Source organism: Schistocerca gregaria, chromosome 2, assembly GCF_023897955.1.
Source record: "Schistocerca gregaria isolate iqSchGreg1 chromosome 2, iqSchGreg1.2, whole genome shotgun sequence".
NCBI classification, from domain to species: Eukaryota; Metazoa; Arthropoda; class Insecta; order Orthoptera; family Acrididae; genus Schistocerca; species Schistocerca gregaria.
The window spans coordinates 115,428,658-115,453,653 of NC_064921.1; the positions used below are offsets into that span (position 1 = coordinate 115,428,658).

Consider the following 24,996-nt stretch of genomic DNA (forward strand, 5'->3'; position numbering starts at 1 on the left):
TTATAGTGGATCCTGATGCAGTTTGGAATTCTTGTGTGATCCGGGTAGATATCTGCTTGTTACACATTACGACCTTCTTCAACTGTGGGCGAACTCTGTCAGTCAACGACGAGATCGAACTGTACGCATTTGTGCTGTACGTGACCCTTCACGTTTGCATTTCACTATCACATCGGAAACAGTAGACCTATGGAATATGGAAATCTCGCGTACAGACGTATGACACAAGTCCCACCCAATCATCTGAGCACGTTCGAAGTACGGACAGCGCCCCATTCTGTTCTCTCACGATGTCTAATGACTACTGAGGTCACTGATATGGGGTACCTGGGAGTAGGAGGCAGCCCAATGGACTTAGTATGAAAAAGTATGCTTTCGGGAGGGGGGATACTTTTGATCACATAGTGCATGTGGCTGTAGATGCAGGTTGTACATCATCATCATCATCATTTAAGACTGATTATGCCTTTTAGCGTTCAGTCTGGAGCATACCCCCCTTATAAAATTCCTCCATCATCCCCTATTCAGTGCTAACATTGGTGCCTCGTCTGATGTTAAGCCCATTACTTCAAAATCATTCTTAACCGAATCCAGGTACCTTCTCCTTGGTCTGCCCTGACTCCCCCTACCCTCTACTGCTGAACCCATGAGTCTCTTGGGTAACCTTGCTTCTCCCATGCGTGTAACATGACCCCACCATCTAAGCCTGTTCGCCCTGATTGCTACATCTATGGAGTTCATTCCCAGTTTTTCTTTGATTTCCTCATTGTGAACACCCTCCTGCCATTGTTCCCATCTACTAGTACGTGCAATCATCCTAGCTACTTTCATATCCCTAACCTCAACCTCGTTGATAAGGTAACCTGAATCCACCCAGCTTTCGCTCCCATACAACAAAGTTGGTCGAAAGATTGAACGGTGCACAGATAACTTAGTCTTGGCACTGACTTCCTTCTTGCGGAAGAGAGTAGATCGTAGCTGAACGCTCACTGCATTAGCTTTGCTTTACCTCGCTTCCAGTTCTTTCACTATGTTGCCATTCTGTGAGAATATGCATCCTAAGTACATGAAACCGTCCACCTGTTCTAATTTTGTTCCCCGTATTTGGCACTCAATCCGTTTATAAATCTTTCCCAATGACATTACTTTCGTTTTGGAGATGCTAATCTTCATACCATAGCCCTTACATTTCTGATATAGCTCTGAAATATTACTTTGCAAACTTTCAATCAAATCTGCCATCACAACTAAGTCATCTGCATATGCGAGACTGCTTATTTTGTGTTCACATATCTTAATCTCACCCAGCCAGTCTACTGTTTTCAACATATGATCCACAAATAATATGAACAACAGTGGAGACAGGTCGCAGCCTTGTCTTACCCCTATTCCACAATCTCGTAGAACAGATAATAACTTCCTCCTAGGAACCCGGTCATATGCCTTTTCTAGATCTATAAAGCATAGATACAATTCCCTGTTCCACTCATAAGACTTCTCCATTATTTGCCGTAAGCTAAATATCTGAACCTGACAACCTCTAAGAGGCCTAATCCCACACTGATTTTCATCCAATTGGTCCTCAACTAATACTCGCACTTTCCTTTCAACTATACCTGAGAAGATTTTACCCACAACACTAATTAAAGAGATACCTCTGTAGTAGTTACAACCTGTCCCGACTCCCAGGCCATTTCAATTATCCTGTGTAGCCATTTAAGACCTGACATTCCACTGTGTCTGATGAGTTCCGCCTTAATTTCATTCCACCCCAGCTGCTTTGTTGCACTGCAATCTATTGACCATTTTCTAAACATCCTCAAATGTGATCCTAATTCCACCATCATTCCTATCCCATTCCACCAAGGCTTCCACAGGATTCACCAGCAGTTTTCCTGACCTGTCCAAAATAATTGTCATTTCCTTCTTACCTCCCTTTCGAAGATTGCTAATTACACTCCAGAATGGTTTTCCAGCAGCTTGACCCATAGTCTCCAACCTGTTTCCAAAGCCTTCCCAATATTTCTTCTTGGATCTGCAATTATCTGTTTGGCTTTGTTTCTTTCTTCAACATAACTTTCTCTGTCTACCTGAGTTCTAGTATGTAGCCATTTTTGATACACCTTCTTTTTCCTTTTACAGGCTGCCTTGACTGTGGCATTCCACCAAGCTGTTTTCTTCATCCTACTTTTACACACTACTGTTCCAAGACATTCTTTAGCCACTTCTAGTGCTGTGTCCCTGTACCTTGTTCATTCCTTCTCCAGCGACTGTAATTGACTACATTCAACTAACTGGTACCTTTCTGAGATCGCTGTTATATACTTGTGCCTGATTTCCTTATCCTGAAGTTTCTCCACTCTTATCCTCCTACATCATATGGACTTGACCTCCTACACTTTCGGCCTCACAATCCCAATTTCACTGCAGATTAAATAATGATCAGTGTCATCAAAGAATCCCCTGAATTCACGTGTGTCCCTAACACCCTTCCTGAATTCCTGATCTGTTATTATATAGTCAATGACAGATCTGGTTCCCCTGCCTTCCCAAGTACACGAGTGAATGTTCTTATGTATAAAAACGGAGTTTGTGATTACTAAGCCCATACTGGCTCAGAAATCTAAGAGTTGTTTTCTGTTCCTGTTCGCCTCCATACCCTCTCTAAATTTACCCATAACCTTTTCATACTCTTCTGTTCAATTTCCAATCCTGGCATTAAAATCACCCATGAGCAGAACACTGCCCTTGTCCTTTACTCTAACAACTACATCACTGAGTGCCTCATAAAAACTATCCATCTTATCTTGATCTGTCCCTTCACAATGAGAATATACTGACACAATTCTAATTTTGTTGCTAGACACTGTCAAATCTATCCACATCAGTCGTTCGTTCACATACCTTATTGCAACTACGCTGGGTTCCATTTCTCTCCTGATGTAAAGCCCTACACCCCATTGTGCTATTCCTGCTTTGACTCCTGACAGGTAGACCTTGTATTCTCCCACTTCCTCTTCTTCCTCAACCCTTACCCGAATGTCACTAACAGCTAAAACGTCCAGCCACATCTTACTTGCGGCCTCTGCCAGCTCTACCTTCTTCCCAGAGTGACCCCCACTGATATTAATAGCTCCCCATCTCATTACCATTTGTTTGCCAAGTCGTATCTTAGGAGTCCCTGGTGTGTCAGTTAGAGGTGGGACTCAGTCACTTCAAATGGTCCGAGGCATTTTGCTCTGATTGCTGCCAGCATCATATTTAAAGTATCGGGGAAGCACATTGCTAGCCACAGTTGCCCCGAGTCCCATTGGGTTTTACCCGTAACGGCTGAGGGATTAACCCGTGGATTTGGTAGTCTATGCGTATGAGCACAAAGGTGACCACGACTCAGAATATGTCCGAGATGCCCAGCCTTATTCCAAAGTAACTGGTATCCCGACTGTCGGGACCACTTACTTGGCCACTCATACCTTGCCGTGGTTCATGAACTAGGACATGATACCAGGAACCCACACCATGAACCAAATGTAGGTTTGTTTGATGTGAAAATGTCAGACTTTTCTACTAATTCTGTAATAAAGTGCTACGCGTTTCTTTCTCTTTTATGAACATTATCTTGCGTGTATTCGACTAGCTCGTATAGCGTTACGCACAGCACGCTACCTTGCGGGGTAAGGGTGAGTGAAACCTCGTTGTTACCCGCGCGGCGGATAAACGATCGTGCCTCGTGTATTGGCGATCCCACACTCGTTTAGATAAATACTTGTCTGGTCCCTAATTTTCGTCTCAGAAAATACGATACACAAAGAGCTAAAATACTGTCGCACAGAACAAAGTTTATACAATTCACTGATGGGTGGCGCGCACGACTTTCCTCCCTTTTTTTCACAGAAAAAGGACTGCTGGTTTATTTACAAACTCCACAAAAACACTACAACTGACAACTGCGGAGACTGAGTAGGCATCTGGCCACAATGTTAAATAAAATATATCTGCCAGATCTTTAGTTCAGCAGATCCCGAACTAGACAAGAATATTGCTAAGACACAAATCATGCATTCCTCCGTATTTAAAAAGAGCTGACGTTCATTTCATAGTGTTGATATACCGTCGTATCAGTCCCACATTTCACTAATATTAACCATAAACGAAAATCTTGATCAGAAAATCTGAGAGTATTGCGGACTTTATGTGATAAATCGTGTATTTGTAATGAAAATATTGGCGATCACATTTTTTTTTTTTTTTTTTTTTGCTACGACACCCTTTAAAACATACTGTATTCCATCATTCTAAAATTCTTCGACCCGATCACGTAACTGAGAATGTACCTCCATTAGTGAGTACAGTGCCTTTTAGTCATGAGTGCTTCACCCTACTGCTTTTAATCGAATTCATGCTGCTGCTTTGTATAAATAATTATTATCTACGATGTGTACGTGTACGGCAGTTTATTGCATACGGCTTTGTGAGTCCGTCTGTCATTATCCGGTTGTGAAATGTGTAGAACCAATGTAGATTAGCATTTACACCTCATCCACGTTAACCTGTAATGTGCTACCTTGTGGTCATCTGCTCGAAATCCAATTCTTCTTTGTCTCAGGCTAAAGTCTTTTATTACAAGACGTGACTCCACATCCTACCAATAACATTTACAAAGAACCCTGAGGAACGGACAGTGTTTAAGGGCAACTTCTTGCTCTTTGGGTGGTACAATTTCCCTAAAAGACAGAACCAGCAATGATAAATGCCATGATTTTGCAGAAAGCAATGGAATTCATTGGATTGAAGACACTCAATAGGTATCGACAGTACTTGTGGCTTACAGTGTCACGGTGATTTCTCAACTGCAAAAGGATTTCGAATTGTTTCTCCATTCGGATCTTCAGGAAAGGACTGCCATGAGGGTGGTTACCACGGGAAAAATATTAAATTACCAAAGAAAGGCTAGCATACTATGATATCTAGAAGGTAAAATCTTTGCACCAAAGTGAAATTAGTCTCCTGTATTAAGTACGGAACATATGCAGGTCGTTTGTAATATGCAAGCTAAGATCGTAAGAAAAATTCAACCTTTATACGGAAATAATATTATGTTATTTGTCAAAATACAGTAAGCAAGAATTCGGGCACAAAACAGATGACGCGCCACTATCGTTAATTAATTTTTGTCTTAGGTTTTTTTTAAACACACATGGCTTGTATATTTGCATTACTGATAAAGTAGATGTGGAGCAGGACTTATTGATGACGAAAATACTGATATCCACAACACACTTTGCTTGCAGAATCGACCTTCAAATCAAATATTTCAGCATCTGAATTGCGTGCATTTTTTAAAATTAAAATACATGAGGTTATCTTTTTGTAATTACTTAAATAAATTACAGATTACTAGATTAGGATGGTCCTATCGTTGTACCAAGCATTATATTCATCAGATTACGAGAAGTAATTGGTTCTATGACGCTAAAAAAACACGCTTGAACACTACTACACTAAGTGAATTTGTCGATCAGAATTACCAAAGTAAACAATATCATTCCAACGACGTGGCCACTAACGCCATCTTACACCCACAAAAGGTAGTTTCAGCTAGTTCACTATTTATCTATACGTCTTGTCATGTTTGGAATGCATTTAGCACAACAGTATGATCAGAATTTTTGCTGATAAATCAACCAGTAATTGTCAAAGAAAAACATTTGGGAAGGCGGAGCAGCTGAGACATCACCTTACCAGCATTGCTTCAATTAGCTACTCGACAGGAATCCAACTCAATGGAGTAAGTTCATCTTATTTATATAAGCACTCCATTTCTCCAGGTGAGAGTAAAATTCACATATGCAACTTACCGTTCTGTAAGTGAATTTTTCACGTTATTTTATGCAGCCATTTTAAATTTTAAAGTAATCGCTGCTTCCAGAAGCTCCTCCTTAGTTGACACTATTTCACTTAATGTGACTTACTGCCTACCACTTGAGAAGGTAATAAGAAAACTAATCACTGTATCAATCCATCGTATTGGACATAGTCGGCATCTGCTGCCGATTCATTGGAGACCATCTTTGAGACGGGAACTTCATCTTCTTCAACCTAATCATCCTCTACTTCTTTACTTTTTTCCACAACCTCGTTATCCTCATCATTATCATCATCTTCCTCATTGTAATCATCCTCCTCCTCCACCATCTCCTCCTCATCATCATCAACTTACTCATCATAATCATCTCTTCTACTTCTTCTCCAATATCACCAGTTTTACGGTCTCATAAATACATTTTCTTCTTTGACTTTAACGTCTTCGTCATCCTCATCTTGGTCTGTCTTTTTCTCCTTTCGGAACAGCTGTCCCAGTCTCTGTATCTGTTGAGAAATGGGTAGGTTGAAGAGCATACCTCTCGAATCACCTCTTCAAGGAAACTGAAGTGTCAGGTGTTTTAAGCTGATACCTCCATCTTGTTGCACCATTATCTTCGACAATTTTTGTTTTCTGCGTTTTTCCACCACCGATGTCTTTGTAGGCGTTGGATGAATGTAAGCAATTCTTATTATGTAGTTTCCCATGTGTATTGCGAAAATATGCAGTATATGCTATGAATTGCGTTAAAGATTTCTTAAAAACACCTTCGTCCACATTTTCTGAAATCGCTTGTAATTCAGCTATGTTGTGGTTAAGTGTATGTATTACATGAAGTACTTTGATTAGCTTTTCTTGTTACTAAGTAGTTCATTGTTGGAAAAACGGTCTGCGAACGATTTAGACTGCCTTCACACCATAGTTCCAATTGGCCAATGCTGCAGCATTCCTTGAATCTTCATTTTGTACATAACCTGGAGTACGTTCAGTTAAGATGCAATTAAAAAGAAACATTGGCCCACTAATAACATCGATTATATTTTCTACTGCAGGACCTGATGTACAACATTTATCTCTGCTCTCTCTCCCCCGGCTCACAACCAACCCCACCTCCTAAAGTGGTACTTCCGAAGTTGAAATAACAAGTGATGACAGTATACAGTTCGTTCTATGAATCAACAAGAATATTTTCTCAGCATAAAATGACAACACCCATCACGTATCTTTGAGATGGAGATACCATTGACATACTTGATACGAATCATACAACAATCTACATTCAGAAATATTAAATTTTAAGTAGCATTGTGTTTTTCATCAAGTGCAGTACTGCGAGTTGTATCTTAAAAGTTGTTTTGATAAATAGGTTGTACCTTTGTACCTCACAAAAACAAATTCAGATCGTTCACATACTTTTCAGCACGGCCAAGATGGTGGCTCTGGGAGGAACGTAATTGGCTGTTTCTTTATAGTCACTGATAAAAATACTACACTGGGATTACTCATTTTAATTGACACTGATGTTCCAAAAAATGATGTTCTTGAAACTTCCAGCCAGATTAAAACTATGTGCCGGACCGAGACTCGAACTCGTGACCTTTGCTTTTCGCGGGCAAGTGCTCTACCAACTGACCATCCAAACACGATTTACGCCACGTCCTCACAGCATTACTTCTGCCAGTACCTCGTCTCCTACCTCAAAAACTTTACAGAACCTCGCCTCCGAAGCTTGCAGAACTAGCACTCCTCAAAGAAAGGATATTGCAGCGATGGCTTAGCCACCTCCTGGGGAATGTTTACAGAATGAGATTTTCACTCTGCAGCGGAAGTGTGCGCTGATATGAAACTTCCTGACAGAAGTAAAGGTGTGAAGACGATGTGTGAGTCGTGATTGGATAGCTCAGTTGGTAGAGCACTTGCCCTCGAAAGGCAAAGGTCTCGAGTTCGAGTCTCGGTCCGGCAGAAACTTTTAATCTGCCAGGAAGTTTCATATGAGTGCGCACTCCACTGCAGAGTGAAAACCTCATTTTGGAATGAGGTTCTTCTTCTTAGTCTATGGATGTCGTCATAGATGCGGAGGGTATGTTTTATTACCTTATCATAATGACATCACTGCTAAAGAGAACGTGGTTTGTGACGCTGTAGTGTTTCACCTTCGAAGCTGCTTCGCTACAAATTTTGCCGTCCACAAAACACATGGTACGGTACGTTTTATCATGTTAAATGTATTTAGCAAAAGCTAAAAAGTATGAATGTTTTTTGTGTTTGTTTCGTGAACCCCACGGAGCCTTGACGTCATTGCATGCAAATTTATGTTATCAGTTATGTTTAGATCGTCATCAGCTACGACAAACACATGTTATTTAAGGTTACGTTATTATTTTCGGCGAGTAGTGTGTATATGTCGAATAAAGAATAAATCTTTGCGAAGTGTAAAAACTTATTCAGCGCTTATATATTAAGTTATTGCTGAAGACCTTTTCACTAAGTAGCTAATGACAATATACTCATTAAATCATTACTGGCTGGAAATTAAAGTCAAAATCAAAATACGACAGCAGAAGATAAGACATCTCTGCTTTTGCGAATTTTCCATCAACAGGATTGGTGCAAGAATATTTAATACAATTTCAACTAAGTGGATTCATAATACCATGTATCATAGTAAGTACGACGGTTATACATTAGCAATTAACATGGGAAGAACCATAACTGCTAGGGGAAACATTAATTTAAATAATTAATAATAATTTCCAGTCTTAAAGATTATTGCCAGTTGCGACGCGGTAATTGACAACATAGCAACGAACAATGTATAAATGCAGTCACCAAAAGGATGAAAATCTTAGGCAAATTTCACGTCGTATTGTAATATCTTCAGAGAAACATTGCTTCACTCGTCCTTGGAAAATATAATAAATTACGAAACTATGATGCGAAGAAGACGCAGCATTTTGCTTGCACTTTCAACTACGATACGTAAAAAGTTATGTGTATGGCACTGACCTAGGTCACATGATGTTGCTAATGTTAAAAAAAAAAGTGATGTAGAAGCCCGTTAGGTATCAAGTCTAATTAAGTTTTGCAGTATATTTCAGCTAGAAGCAGTGAATACACTGTTCAGAAATTACATGAGGGGCAGGTATACGTGGGAAAGGCCTGGAGACACGATGACATTTCAGCATTACGTCATGCCCAGACAGAGATTCCGAAGTTAGACACTGAATTGTTAGTCCGAACCCAGAAGTAACAATAGACTCCGCTCACAAATTAGTAATGATGTAGTATGAACTTTAAGAGACTCGTGTCGAAGAATCCATGTCGAAAGAAGTGGTGTATTGAAATACTGAGAAAACTGGATTGTGACATGGCTGGAGTGATGAAAAAGCAGCATCATTAATGTGTGGCCCAGTAGCAGAGTATTTCTTGTACTTTTCCATTACAGTACATGTCGTGGCAATCAAATTCTATGGTGTAAGGTATGTTGATAGAGGAAGATACACTTCTATAAATATGCTACTTCAAAAGCGAAAAATCTGTTGCAATAATCAGACGGACTGTAGCTTTGCTTCTTTCTTCTAGGTTTAGATCGATAGCTGCTTCTCGCCAGTAATTGGTGTTACCAACTGTTCAATTGTCCTGGCATCCCAAACCATCTCAAAGTGTATCACTTGAAAATGACCATATGACCGAAGATCCAAAGTAATGACGAAAGAACAGACGAACTTATTCAGGAATAAAGTATCGTAGAGGAAAGATTTAATGCTTTCAACCATTACAAGCTTTTCTTTTGATTCACTTTTCGTGGAACGACTAACTAATTACAGTGTCGAGAGCTGTGAGATTAGTCAATGTTTCCACTACATCCTTGCAGCTTCTCCATTTACTCTCTAACTAGCTACGCGCATGAGCTATCTTCTGATATGCTTAGACGAAATTTCCAGTTGTGAGATGAACGGCAGCTGGCCCTAAATGTGGAAAAATTTGACAAATGCGGATGATTAGGACTATCAAACCTGTAATGTTCGGATACAGTATTACTAGAATCCCTCTTGACGCACTCAAGTCGTTTAAATATCTGGGCGTAACTTTTTAAAGCGGTATGAGATGGAATGAGCATGGGAGAACTTCGGTGCGGAATGTCAACTTTCGACTTCGGTTTACTGGGAGAATTTTAGGAAAGTCAATAGTTTGAAGTGTGTTGACTGGAGCGATGTTCGCCAAGTCACACTTTAGCCTTAAACATAATTCCGCTGCCATTCCCTAAGTTCAATGGCAGTGGTCACCAGACCCACATTATAATTGGAGTGTTCTACTCACAGTTGTTACAGTATGTGCATTGATAACCTCCATGAAGGCGAATTGAGTACCCCATTGCCACCACATTACCGCTACTTCAGTGTTTTCTGTAACTCATAACCGTAACCTCGTCATGAAACTCAATCAGGACGTACATTATTTTCTGACTTGATTCTAGACCATTCTAGGTCAAATATACTAATCTTGAATAATGACCATCTATTTTATATGGCCCGTATTGCCGCATGTTACAGATTAGATATAGACTTGTTCGTACGTTCAATCGTGACAATTTGTGTGCTAAGTCAATAGGATGTTCATGCGTTGTAACCATAGCTAAGCAAGTGCTTAACGTTTACGTCTCAAAAAATTTTTTGACCTAGTCATAATAATGACGATGTTGGCTTTATATTATCCTTCCCACTCCTAAGGTCATTTTAGGTGATTTAACTTTGAGCTAATGCACAAAATTTTCCTAGACAGGCCATACGTTGTAAGCACGTGATGTCTTCCTCATACCATGATCAACGAATACTTCATAAATGTTAAGACAGTCGATCTAAGTACGTTCTGCACAGAATAACATATGCGCCCTCTTCCTCAGCTGTACCTTTTATTTCACTTTACTAATTAGGAATCAGGTCCGCGTCTTGTGGCAAGAAGTAACTATCACGAAGTTTATGTGCAGCCGCAAGGTATTGTGTCCTCCTAGCTGGGCTTCATGACGCTACGGTCAGTTCCAGTACAGAACTCGTGGCTGCCGCATCGCGGTCGAGAAGTGGGGCCAAGGCGGTTTCAAATAAGTTTTTACAGTCTGACGATAATTTATGGATTTGTAGTTTTAGCTTGACGATGTCCACTATGGACAAACGGTAGTTACTTTTATTCTGAACAAGATTGGGTTATCCCGACTGAAACCTAGGTAAATCTAGGTAAACATTTTAACTGAGGCTGTTAATTATTAAAAATAAAATTAATATGTATACATTTGCTGACAGGGTCGCGAAATGATGAAAATATTTTATTAAGAGTGTTCACCCGTAAAGGAGACCGCCTACGTGGTACCTATTCCTCAAATGGCTCTAAGAACTATGGGACGTGACATCAGCCCCTAGACTTAGTACTTCTTTTATCTAACTAACCTAAGCGTATCACACACATCCACACCTGAGGCAGAATTCGAACCCAACAGCAGTGCGGTTCCGAACAGAAGCGACTAGGACCGCTCGGCCACAGAGATTGGCGCGAGCTATTCTTGAACTGTGCTCGAGTGTTTGGGACCCACACCAAGTCGGATTGAAGGAGGACATCAAAGCAATTCAGAGACGGGGGCTAGATTTGTTAGCGGTAGGTTCGAACAACACATAGGTCTTATAGTAATGCTTTTTGAACTCAAATGGAAATCCCTGGACGGAAAGTGACATTCGTTTTGGGAAATGCTATTGAGAAAATTTAGAGAACCGGCATCTGAAGCAGACTGCCACACAATTATGCTCCCTCCAACATATACTGCACGTAAGGACCACGAAGATAAGATGCGAGAAATTAGGGTTCATTATCGAGGCATTCACATAATCGTTTCTCCCTCGCTCTCTCTGCGAGTCGAACAGGACAGGAAACCACTAATAGCGGTGCAGGGTACGCTCCGCCATTCACCGTACGGTGCCTTGCTGAGTATCTATGTAGACTTAGATGTAGATCTGTTTCCTAGTATGAGCGCCAGCTAACATATTTTCTCTGGATTTTTATCTTAAGGCCTTACAGGTATCTGCAGATAAACATCAGTCATCTCGAAACAACGTGTGAGGCACTTCCATTCTTCCCTCTGTTAATTATGGTTTTTCTTAACAGTGCAGCTCATTCGTTCATCAATCTCAGTCATATTTCCGTGTATACTGTGTAACTTTTCCCTTGTTCTTTATCTTAGTTCTTAGGTCACAATATATAAGAATAAAATGCACAGAAATATCTAGGAGATCAAAGTGTGGTATAATTGACTTACGTACTTATTATCATTCATGTTTCTGATACTTCGACATGATAACATCATTTTGCGTGGTTCTGTGACTGAATAGCTATGAACTATTACGAAATCTTCTTCCAACAGCAAAGTTTATATAACTCAGGACCAGTTTAATGACAGATTGCTTGTACCAAACGCAGCCGATATAATGGTACATTTTTATAGCAACTACACTGAGAAGATGTCTGATGTTGGTGACAGAAACATAATTAAGGAGAGGCACAAAGAAGTCAGTCACAATCCCATTTAGTTTTATCATTTTTGCAAATCTACATTTCGCATATAAATAGCCATCGTGCCTTTTCGTTATGTTTCAAAAGACTCGCGCTAGTTCATGTAACCATATGTTCGCACAGGTGTATTGGCCGAAGTACACTGAAGCAGTTCCTAATGGAATCGAAGTTGGTTAAGAAACGTAATTTATCTGTAGAACAATTAGCGGCCGCATGGCACTTTGGACCACTGATTTGACTATTCTGAACTTTCATATTTGGCGACCTCAGCTTAACTGACGGAACTGACGGACTGTTATGTCGATTTTGCTTTTCTCGTAGATGTTAAATAGAAAAGATTTCCTCATTGCTCATGATCATCAAGAAATTTGAGTTTCAGGCCGAACAGGGAAATGAATAATTTTCTTCATTTAGACGCAGCACTGTAGTAAACATAAAGCTAAAGCAAATGAGATAAATACTATCTAATCATAAGCATTAGCATCGTTTATAAGTTGTGTCTCCACCATTTACCAGTATTGTAGATTAAAAATATGTGATTTATGTGTGTCGAGCGATGAAATGAAAGAACAGCAAACACTCTTAACGACCATGATTATAGTCTACACCCATGTAGAATTTTGGAATTCCAGTGACAAAATGTTTGCCTATTACCAGTGTTGATATGTTCTGTCTATTACCATTGAAAGAAAATTGGACTCTGACTGTGAAAGACAAATATAAAGTTACAAAAGTAGCCAGTTTTACTTTGACAGCAAATATTGATTCATAATGAAGAAAATTCATAATATAAACCAGGGATCAAAATTCATTTTCAATTGCACTATTTTTACAGGCCATAATGACTAACAAGGTATGTATCGTACAAACACTTTTTATTTTCTGATGTAGTTGCAAAACATTGTAAGAAATATACAAAAAGTTTCTGGTGGCACGTTCTGTTTAAGGTGACGGGTTCAGCTTCTGATATTAGTGGCCGTATTTCCCGTAGCCTCCATAGCCTCCGGCAATGCCCCCAGAGTAGCCACCTCCGTAACCACCGCCGTAGCCACCTGTGTAGCCACCGCTGTAACCACCTCCTATGGCTCCTCCGTAGCCCCCAACATAGCCTCCACCAATGCCGCCGCCGTAGCCGCCTCCGAGACCTCCGCCGACACCAGCTCCTCCTCCCACGACGACAGGTACCGGCTGGTTGACGACGAAGGGCTGTGGTACTGGTACGGGGACTGGGCTAGGGACGCTCACGGGTACTGGGACTGGCCTCTGCACGGGGACAGGGTACGGCTGTGGGACGGGCACCGGTACCGGCCTGTTGACTGGCACCGTGACAGGAACACTGACTGGTACTGGGACAGTACGCTGCACTGGTACTGGGTACGGCACGGGGACCTGCTTGGTGATGGCGATGTTGGTCACTTGAGCTCCTCCAACTGCAGAGCTGATGCCACCTCCATAGCCACCTCCATAACCACCACCGAAGCCCCCATAACCACCGCTGCTGCCGCCACTGCTGTAGCTGCTGGCTCCGATTCCATGGTCGATATATCCGCCTACACCGTAGCTACCCAGGGAGCCAACCACTCCGCGTTTCTCTACCTGCTTCTCCTCGCCCAGAGCCAGTCCAAACAGGAACACGCACAGCTGAAAATGACAACAGGTCTGAACATTAATTTCAGTGCATAATTATTTGCATTGTTTACAGCACTGATGACATGAATGAGTAGCAATTTCTAATAATTTAATCCTCCAATAATGAACGTCTTCTGACAATAATATTGTCTCCTGCTACATAAAACAAAAACCTTTCAATGTAATACTAATTGCGCTTGTTGAGTATTTTTTCTAGATTTATTACATTTCAAGATGTTTCAATTTATTCTTTATATGAACAGGCTATCACATTCACTACTTGCAATACTAATGGCTGACAATTCTCTCTCTCTCTCTCTCTCTCTCTCTCTCTCTCTCTCTCTCTCTCACACACACACACACACACACACACACACACACACACACACACACACATACAAACACACACCAACACACATGCAGACAAAGCACTGCAGAATCAGTGAATATTTGCCATTTAACAGTGTTTACAACACTGGTTGAAGACAAACAATAATATTGCTTGCTTGTAAGTATTTATAATAGTTAAGTCTATAATGATATTCTACTACAGCATGGTCCAATCCAACAAGCCTGAATGAAGATTAAATCGTTAAATCTAACTCCCTATATGGCCTGTCCGATAACGGCATTTACGGTCAATAGAACCGCCAAAATATCGTTTTAACCTCTTTCACTTAAATTCTGTGTTCATTCGTGATAACGTCCTCAGTTTCGTGTACAGTTACAAGGAAATATCTCAGCGTACATATTTTTTTTTTCTAAGGAGGCAAGAGGCAGTAAAAAATAGGGGCTCTAATAATATTGGAGGATCCCGCTCTTTGTCCCCTAAGAATACCATTTAATGGAAAAGAAACCTACTCTTGATACATTACAATCTAAACTTGGTTATTTATTAGTGGATTCAATCGCTTGTTGCTATAATTGATAACACAGAAATTGTAATGTAGACGTAAAACTGAATCGCTTCACGTGAAAACACGATCTCCTGGTTATGATGCGTGATGAACATGAGCAGGTTGTCAGCTGAATACATTACCATAAGGAAATGTGGTTCTTCAAATGAATCATTTCTTTAAAATACTGCTATGTCTCCTTGCGTTGCACTGTAAAAACAACAAACTTTACAAGACGATGTCGGTCATCAAATGCATCGAAAAGACTTACATGATTTCTATGCGAGTTCTATGACTCATTTACTTTACTTGTTACTGCTGCTTCAGAACATGTTTTTTTTTTCATCATCAGCTACCAAATACTTGCGGACAGACTACGATGAGATATGGACTCTTATTTTTTCTCGGTGTTACGAACTATAGCTACAACCAAAAATTGCTGGGGAGTTATTTAGCAGTAAACTGTGATAAGAATCAGAGTATTTCCATTCAATGCTATTTTTTAATACACTAAAGAAAACAAGGGATCATACTATTTCTAGTACTGGTACTTAGAAATTTTATTCTGCAGCTGCCACTTGGTAAACGTGTTTAACATCATCAGAAGGAGTTCTCGAACAGTATGTTCGAATCGAGAAACCACTCACCAGGATCCTCATTGCTGCTGTTGGAGATGGTACAGATGGAGCAGGCAATGACTGATGCCACTGTAAGGTTTCCTTGCAGCTTATATACAGCTTCCATCGGCTCCCCCCCCCCCCCTCCCCCCCCCCCCCCCTCGTTGGCAATCAGCCAGGTGTGACGCGCTTTCTCAGAGCGTTACTGCAATTTGCGTAGCATGATGGTGAGGTTACAGAGACACGGTCCGTTCGACGCCGTAATGAACTAGATTAAATGTCCAGAATCACATAGACGTCGGTTAAGAAGGTTTTACAAATAACTGGAAATTTGTAAGATACATATTTCTTTGCATCAACACAGCTGTCCAGATAAAACATTTTACTACTATTGCATTCCAGAGACATTTATTTGTCTGTGAAGACATTTCCTTCTTTCAACAACGCTCCACTAAGAAAGTTATATCGTGTGTATGTAAAGTTACATTATAAGCATTTTTAGAGTTGTTTCAGAACTATTAAATGACACCTGCCGAACGATTATTGTTATATTACCAAACACTTGGACTTGAGTGTTAGAATTCATTAAAAATATTTTACGTAATATTTGGATTTTAATGGGCGTTGGACACATATTGACTTCTTTTATTCGGGTGGCTGAATATATATAAGCTCCTAACGTACGAAATCGTTGGGTAAGTTGGTTATCCACTTTCCTGAGGTTTCAGCGAATCTGGTTCCTTTCAACGTTATATAGTCATTAAAATGTAGAAATAAAGCGTGCATGCATATTCTAGGAAGATATTTTGAACATCATATTTAAATAGCATATGGTAAAACGTAAGGCAGTAAAGTAGTTAATCAACTACGAGAGTTTGGTAAAATAAAATAATGTTGATTAAAATATCATTCGTTATAAACGACTACATTTGATACTCTGTATGTGGTACAGGTCGCACAGGCGCTGTATTCCGTTGAACTAATGAGATATTGGGCGTTAATTTTCTTTTGTGTATATATTCATTGCAACAGCTCATGTGATGATTTTGACAATGATATCTGTTATGTTAATTGAGGCCACCGGCGTTCAAAGGAAACTGTTGTAATGAACAAATTCAAATAAAATAAATCTTATTTTAAAATTATCTACATTTTATAGCAAGATTGTAGGAGTAGTGAATGAATGATAATAATAAGTGTTTGCCTCGAGTATTAATAAAGACCAGTAAATCCTCACCCTCGATTGTTTAAGGCATAGAACTTTTACGTGTAGAAGTCACACCTGCCAAAGTGTCATAGAATGATATAATTTTTCAGGTGCATTCTATGGTACATGTGGCTACTATCTACAAAATGTGTTGCGAGTAAACTTAGTAGCACAAAATAATAAACTGAAATCTCATACCTGAAACTGCAATTTTGCTACGGTAACAGTAAAACTTTATTGACCAATAAACTTTACCTTTATTCATTTTCATCATTCTGTTTCTTTGAGGAGGGGGGGGGGGGGGGGAAGTCGCTGGATGCTCTCAGTCTCAAATACTATATCAATGTGATCTGATCTGGTTTATTTGCGCTCTGTCAGTTTCACTGTCTCAAGACATATAAACAGTTTCTGATAGTAACAGTTGACCTACTCAAAAGTTTAACATAAGGGTTAGGTTGATAGGGGGGAAGAGACCAAACAGCTACTCGGTCTCATTGGATTAGGGAAGGATGTCGGCCGTGCCCAGTCAAAGGAACCATCTCGCCATTCGCCTGAAGCGATTTTGGGAAATCACGGAAAACCTAAATCAGGAAGGCCGGACGCGGGATCGAACCGTCATCCTCCCGAATGCGAGTCCAGTGTGCCAACCACTGCGCCACATCGCTCGGTTTACCATAAGACTAAAGCTCTTAATGAGAAAATGGCAGCATTTTAAATTTTTTAGTAATGTCGGTAACTGAATGGAATACTTAAAATTAAATTTTTGTTGCCCCTGAGGGGATTAGAATGGCAACTTGCACTGGGGACTGTGCCGTAGCTTAGGAAATTTATGGTAAGTTCTATGGGAGCAAACTGCTGAGGTCATCGGTCCCTAGGCTTAGACGACACTTAATATAATTTAACCTAACTTACGCTAAGGACAACACACTCACCCATGCTCGAGAAAGGACTCGAACCTCCGACAGGAGCAACTGCGCGAATCGTGGCAAGGCTATCCCGTTCGGTCCGTAACCTCAACCTCGTTGTTAAGGTAACCTGAATCCACCCAGCTTTTGCTCCCATACAACAAAGTTGGTCGAAAGATTGAACGGTGCACAGATAACTTAGTCTTGGTACTGACTTCCTTCTTGCAGAAGAGAGTTGATCGTAGCTGAACGCACTCTGCATTAGCTTTGCTACACCTCGCTTCCAGTTCTTTCACTATGTTGCCATCCCGTGAGAATATGCATCCTAAGTACTTGAAACCGTCCACCTGTTCTAATTTTGTTCCTCCTATTTGGCACTCAATCCGTTTATAAATCTTTCCCACTGACATTACTTTCGTTTTGGAGATGCTAATCTTCATACCATAGTCCTTACATTTCTGATATAGCTCTGAAATATTACTTTGCAAACTTTCAATCGAATCTTCCATCACAAATAAGTCATCTGCATATGCGAGACTGCTTATTGTGTGTTCACATATCTTAATCTCACCCAGCCAGTTTATTGTTCTCATCATATGATCCATAAATAATATGAACAACAGTGGAGACAGGTCGCAGCCTAGTCGTACCCCTATTCCACAATCTCGTAGAACAGATAATAACTTCCTCCTAGGAACCCGGTCATATGCCTTTTCTAGATCTATAAAGCATAGATACAATTCCCTGTTCCACTCATAAGACTTCTCCATTATTTGCCGTACGCTAAATATCTGAACCTGACAACCTCTAAGAGGCCTAATCCCACACTGATTTTCATCCAATTGGTCCTCAACTAATACTCGCACTTTCCTTTCAACTATACCTGAGAAGATTTTACCCACAACACTAATTAAAGAGATACCTCTGTAGTAGTTACAACCTGTCCCGACTCCCAGGCCATTTCAATTATCCTGTGTAGCCATTTAAGACCTGACATTCCACTGTGTCTGATGAGTTCCGCCTTAATTTCATTCCACCCCAGCTGCTTTGTTGCACTGCAATCTATTGACCATTTTCTAAACATCCTCAAATGTGATCCTAATTCCACCATCATTCCTATCCCATTCCACCAAGGCTTCCACAGGATTCACCAGCAGTTTTCCTGACCTGTCCAAAATAATTGTCATTTCCTTCTTACCTCCCTTTCGAAGATTGCTAATTACACTCCAGAATGGTTTTCCAGCAGCTTGACCCATAGTCTCCAACCTGTTTCCAAAGCCTTCCCAATATTTCTTCTTGGATCTGCAATTATCTGTTTGGCTTTGTTTCTTTCTTCAACATAACTTTCTCTGTCTACCTGAGTTCTAGTATGTAGCCATTTTTGATACACCTTCTTTTTCCTTTTACAGGCTGCCTTGACTGTGGCATTCCACCAAGCTGTTTTCTTCATCCTACTTTTACACACTACTGTTCCAAGACATTCTTTAGCCACTTCTAGTGCTGTGTCCCTGTACCTTGTTCATTTCTACTCCAGCGACTGTAATTGACTACATTCAACTAACTGGTACCTTTCTGAGATCGCTGTTATGTACTTGTGCCTGATTTCCTTGTCCTGAAGTTTCTCCACTCTTATCCTCCTACATCATATGGACTTGACCTCCTACACTTTCGGCCTCACAATCCCAATTTCACTGCAGATTAAATAATGATCAGTGTCATCAAAGAATCCCCTGAATTCACGTGTGTCCCTAACACCCTTCCTGAATTCCTGATCTGTTATTATATAGTCAATGACAGATCTGGTTCCCCTGCCTTCCCAAGTACACGAGTGAATGTTCTTATGTATAAAAACGGAGTTTGTGATTACTAAGCCCATACTGGCTCAGAAATCTAAGAGTTGTTTTCTGTTCCTGTTCGCCTCCATATCCTCTCTAAATTTACCCATAACCTTTTCATACCCTTCTGTTCAATTTCCAATCCTGGCATTAAAATCACCCATGAGCAGAACACTGCCCTTGTCCTTTACTCTAACAACTACATCACTGAGTGCCTTATAAAAACTATCCATCTTATCTTGATCTGTCCCTTCACAATGAGAATATACTGACACAATTCTAATTTGCTTCCTAGACACTGTCAAATCTATCCACATCAGTCGTTCGTTCACATACCTTATTGCAACTACGCTGGGTTCCATTTCTCTCCTGATGTAAAGCCCTACACCCCATTGTGCTATTCCTGCTTTGACTCCTGACAGGTAGACCTTGTATTCTCCCACTTCCTCTTCTTTCTCACCTCTTACCCGAATGTCACTAACAGCTAAAACGTCCAGCCACATCTAACTTGCGGCCTCTGCCAGCTCTACCTTCTTCCCAGAGTGACCCCCATTGATATTAATAGCTCCCCATCTCATTACCATTTGTTTGCCAAGTCGTATCTTAGGAGTCCCTGGTGTGTCAGTTAGAGGTGGGACTCAGTCACTTCAAATGGTCCGAGGCATTTTGCTCTGATTGCTGCCAGCATCATATTTAAAGTATCGGGGAAGCACATTGCTAGCCACAGTTGCCCCGAGTCCCATTGGTTTTACCCGTAACGGCTGAGGGATTAACCCGTGGATTTGGTAGTCTATGCGTATGAGCACAAAGGTGACCACGACTCAGAATATGTCCGAGATGCCCAGCCTTATTCCAAAGTAACTGGTATCCCGACTGTCGGGACCACTTACTTGGCCATTCATACCTTGCCGTGGTTCATGAACTAGGACATGATACCAGGAACCCACACCATGAACCAAATGTAGGTTTGTTTGATGTGAAAATGTCAGACTTTTCTACTAATTCTGTAATAAAGTGCTACGCGTTTCTTTCTCTTTTATGAACATTATCTTGCGTGTATTCGACTTGCTCGTATAGTGTTACGCACAGCACGCTACCTTGCGGGGTAAGGGTAAGTGAAACCTCGTTGTTACCCGCGCGGCGGATAAACGATCGTGCCTCGTGTACTGGCGAGCCCACACTCGTTTAGATAAATACTTGTCTGGTCCCTAATTTTCGCCTCAGAAAATACGATGCACAAAGAGCTAAAATACTGTCGCACAGAACAAAGTTTATACAATTCACTGATGGGTTTGCGCGCACGACTTTCCTCCCTTTTTTACACAGAAAAAGGACTGCTGGTTTATTCCCGACTCCACAAAAACAGTACAACTGAAAACTGCGGAGACTGAATAGGCATCTGGCCACAATGTTAAATAAAATATATGTGCCAGATCTTTAGTTCAGCAGATCCGAACTAGACAAGAATATTGCTAAGAAGCAAATCATGCATTCTTCCGTATTTAAAAAGAGCTGACGTTCATTTCATAGTGTTGATATACCGTCGTTTCAGTCCCACATTTCACTAATATTAACCATAAACGAAAATCTTGATCAGAAAATCTGAGAGTATTGCGGACTTTATGTGATAAATCGTGTATTTGTAATGAAAATATTGGCGATCACATTTTTTTTTGTGCTACGACACCCTTTAAAACATACTGTATTCCATCATTTTAAAATTCTTCGACCCGATCACGTAACTGAGAATGTACATCCATTAGTGAGTACAGTGCCTTTTAGTGATGAGTGCTTCACACGACTGCTTTTAATCGAATTCATGCTGCTGCTTTGTATAAATAATTATTATCTACGATCTGTACATGTACGGCAGTTTATTGCATACGCCTTTGTGAGTCCGTCTGTCACTATCCGGTTGTGAAATGTGTAGAACAAATATAGATTAGCATTTACACCTCAACCACGTTAACCTCTAATGTGCTGCCTTGTGGTCATCTGCTCGAAATCCTATTCTTCTTTGTCTCAGGCTAAAGACTTCTATTACAAGAAGTGACCCCTCATCCTACCAATAACATTTTCAAAGAGCCCTGAGGAACGGACAGTGTTTAAGGGCAACTTCTTGCTCTTTGGGTGGTACAATTTCCCTAAAAGACAGAACCAGCAATGATAAACGCCATGATTTTGCAGAAAGCAATGGAATTCACTCTATTAAAGGCCCTCAATAGGTATCGACAGTACTTGTGGCTTACAGTGTCACGGTGATTTCTCAACTGCAAATGGATTCCGAATTATTTCTCCATTCGGATCTTGAGGAAAGGACTGCCCAGCGGGTGGTGACCACGGGAAAAATATTACCAAAGAAAGGCTAGCATACTATGAGATCTAGAAAATAAAATCTTTGCACCAAAATGAAATTAGTCTCCTGTATTAAGTACGGAGCAAATGCAGGTCGTTTGTAATATGCAAGCTAAGATCGTAAGAAAAATTCAGACTTTATACGGAAATAAAATTCTGTAATTTGTCAAAATACAGTAAGCAAGAATTCGGGCACAAAACAGATGACGCACTACTATCGTTAATTAATTTTTGTCTTAGGTTTTTTTTAAACACACATGGCTTGTATATTTGCATTACTGATAAATAGATGTGGAGCAGAACTTATTGATGACGAAAATACTGATATCCACAACACACTTTGCTTGCAGAATCGACCTTCAAATCAAATATTTCTGCACCTAAATTGCCTGCATTTTTTGAAATTAAAATACATGAGGTTATCTTTTGTAATTACTTAAATAAATTACAGATTACTAGATTAGTAAGGTTCTATCGTTGTACCAAGCATTATATTCATCAGATTACGAGAAATAATTAGTTCTATAACGCTAAAAAACACGCTTGAACACTAATACACTAAGTGAATTTGTCGATCAGAATTACCAAAGTAAACAACGTCATTCCACTGACACCATCTTACACCCACAAAAGGTAGTTTCAGCTAGTTCACCATTTATCCATATGTCTTGTCATGTTTGGAATGCATTTAGCACAACAGTATGACCAGAATTTTTGCTGATAAATCAACCAGTAATTGTCAAAGAAAAACATTTGGGAAGGCGGAGCAGCTGAGACATCATCTTACCAGCATTGCTTCAATTAGCTACTCGGCAGGAATCCTCCTCAATGGAGTAAGTTCATCTTCATTTATATAAGCACTCCATTTCTCCAGGTGAGAGTTATAGTTCACATATGCAACTTACGGTTCTGTAACTGAATTTTCCACGTTATTTTATGCAGCCATTTTAAACTTTGAAGTAATCGCTGCTTCCAGAAGCTCCTCCTTAGTTGACACTATTTCATTTAATGTCACTTACTGCCTAACACTTGTGAAGGTAATAAGAAAACTAATCACTGTATCAATCCATCGTATTGGACATAGTCGGCATCTGCTGCCGATTCATTGGAGACTGTCTTTCTGACGGGAACTTCATCTTCTTCAACCTAATCATCCTCTACTTCTTTACTTTTTACCACAACCTCGTTATCCTCATCATTACCATCATCTTCCTCTTTGTAATCATCCTCCTCCTCCACCATCCCATCCTCATCATCATCAACTTATTCATCACAATCATCTCTTCTACTTCTCCAATGTCACCAGTTTTACGGTCTCATAAATGCATTTTCTTCTTTGACATTAACGTCTTCATCATCCTCATCTTGGTCTTTCTACTTTCGGAATAGCTGTCCCAGTCTCTGCATCTCTTGAGAAATGGTTTGGTTGAAGAGCATACCTCTCGAATCACCTCTTAAAGCAAACTGAAGCGTCAGGTGTTTTAAGCTGATACCTCCATCTTGTTGCACCATTATCTTCGACAGTGTTTGTTTTCTGCCTTTTTCCATCACCGATATCTTTGTAGGCGTTGAATGAATGTAAAAAATTCGTATTATGTAGTTTTCCATGTGTATTGCGAAAATATGCAGTATATGCTATGAATTGCGTTAAAGATTTCGTAAAAACACCTCCGTCCATATTTTCTGAAATCGTTTGTAATTCAGCTATGTTGTGGTTAAGTGTATGTATTACTTCAGATACTTTGATTAGCTTTTCTTGTTACTAAGTAGTTCATTTATGGAAAAACGGTCTGCGAAAGTTTTAGACTGCCTTGACACCATTGTTACTAGTTCCAATTGGCCTATGTTGCATCATTCCTTGAATGTTCATTTTGTACTTAAACTGCAGTACGTTCAGTTCAGATGCAATTAAAAAGAAACATTGGCCAACTAATAACATCGATTATATTTTCTACTGCAGGACCTGATGTACAATATTTATCTCTGCTCTCTCTCCCCCGGCCCCACAACCAACCCCACCTCCTAATGTGGTTCTTCTGAAGTTGAAATAACAAGTGACGACAGTATACAGTTCGTTCTATGAACTAGCAAGAATATTTTCTCAGCAAAAAATTACAACACCGTTTACGTATCTTTGAGATGGAGATACCATTGTCATACTTGATAAGAATCATACAACAATCTACATTCAGAAATATTAAATTTTTGGTAGCATCGTGTCTTTCATCAAGTTGTATCTTAAAAATTGTTTTGATAAATGCGTTGTACCTTTATACCCTGAGAAAAACAAATTCAGATCGTTCACATACTTTTCAGCACGGCCAAGATGGTGGCTCTGGGAGGAACGTAATTGGCTGTTTCTTTATAGTCACTGATAAAAATACTACACTGGGATTACTAATTTTAATTGACACTACTGTTCCAAAAAATGATGTTCTTGAAACTTCCTGGCAGATTAAAACTGTGTGCCGGACCGAGACGCGAACTCGAGACCTTTACCTTTCGCGGGCAAGTGCTCTACCAACTGAGCTCCCCGTCCTCACAGCTTTACTTCTGCCAGTACCTCGTCTCCTATCTTCCAAACTTTACAGAAGGTCTCCTGCGAAGGTTGCAGAACTAGCACTCCTAAAAGAAAGGATATTGCGGAGATGGCTTAGCCACAGCCTGGGCTGATATGAAACTTCCTGGCTGAAGTAAAGGTGTGAGGACGATGTGTGAGTCGTGATTGGATAGCTCAGTTGGCAGTCTGCGTTCGGCAGGGCAGCAGCACGCACCGCGCTCGGCCGTCCTCGCCGCTGCGCGCGCCGAGTGTTTTGTTTACTTCCTCGTCACAGCGCTTCTCAGTCGAACACGCTCTAATGGCCAACTCTTACAGGAAGAACACTCTTAAGTTCACCTTCTCAAATGAATACGCACGACCCAAAGCACTGGCCGTCGAACGCTTCCTACGCGAAGACGTTAAGATCCCCCGTGACGAACTCATCGGCATACACCTATCGATCATTACCAGCGTCGTTTGAGTTTCAGGCCGAACAAGGAAATGGATAATTTTCTTTCCCCTGATAACGACATCCTCTTGAGTAGTCCCCTCCCGAAGATCCGAATGGGGGACTATTTTACCTCCGGAATATTTT

At 40.4% G+C, this 24,996-nt stretch overlaps 1 protein-coding gene and 1 non-coding gene across 18 annotated transcripts in view; one reads left to right on the forward strand and one right to left on the reverse strand.

Annotated features, from left to right (window-relative positions):
* The window catches only part of LOC126336460 (uncharacterized), a 231,731-nt gene that overhangs the window by 202,002 nt on the left and 4,733 nt on the right, over window positions 1-24,996 (reverse strand). For 2 of the 17 annotated variants that reach the window (XM_050000176.1, XM_050000195.1), the window contains exon 1: window positions 15,591-15,604. The exons of 11 other annotated variants lie outside the window; for them this stretch is intronic. In XM_050000176.1, coding sequence (XP_049856133.1) covers window positions 15,591-15,602 — 12 coding nt within the window. In that variant the 5' untranslated portion in view covers window positions 15,603-15,604. Of the gene's footprint in view, window positions 1-13,908; window positions 14,060-15,590; window positions 15,644-24,996 lie in introns of those variants that run through there. 4 more of the 17 variants (XM_050000180.1, XM_050000181.1, XM_050000182.1 and 1 more) reach the window with 4 other exon arrangements.
* Window positions 7,752-7,826, forward strand: Trnas-cga (transfer RNA serine (anticodon CGA)). The gene has a single exon. It is a non-coding gene; the product is annotated as a tRNA-Ser (tRNA).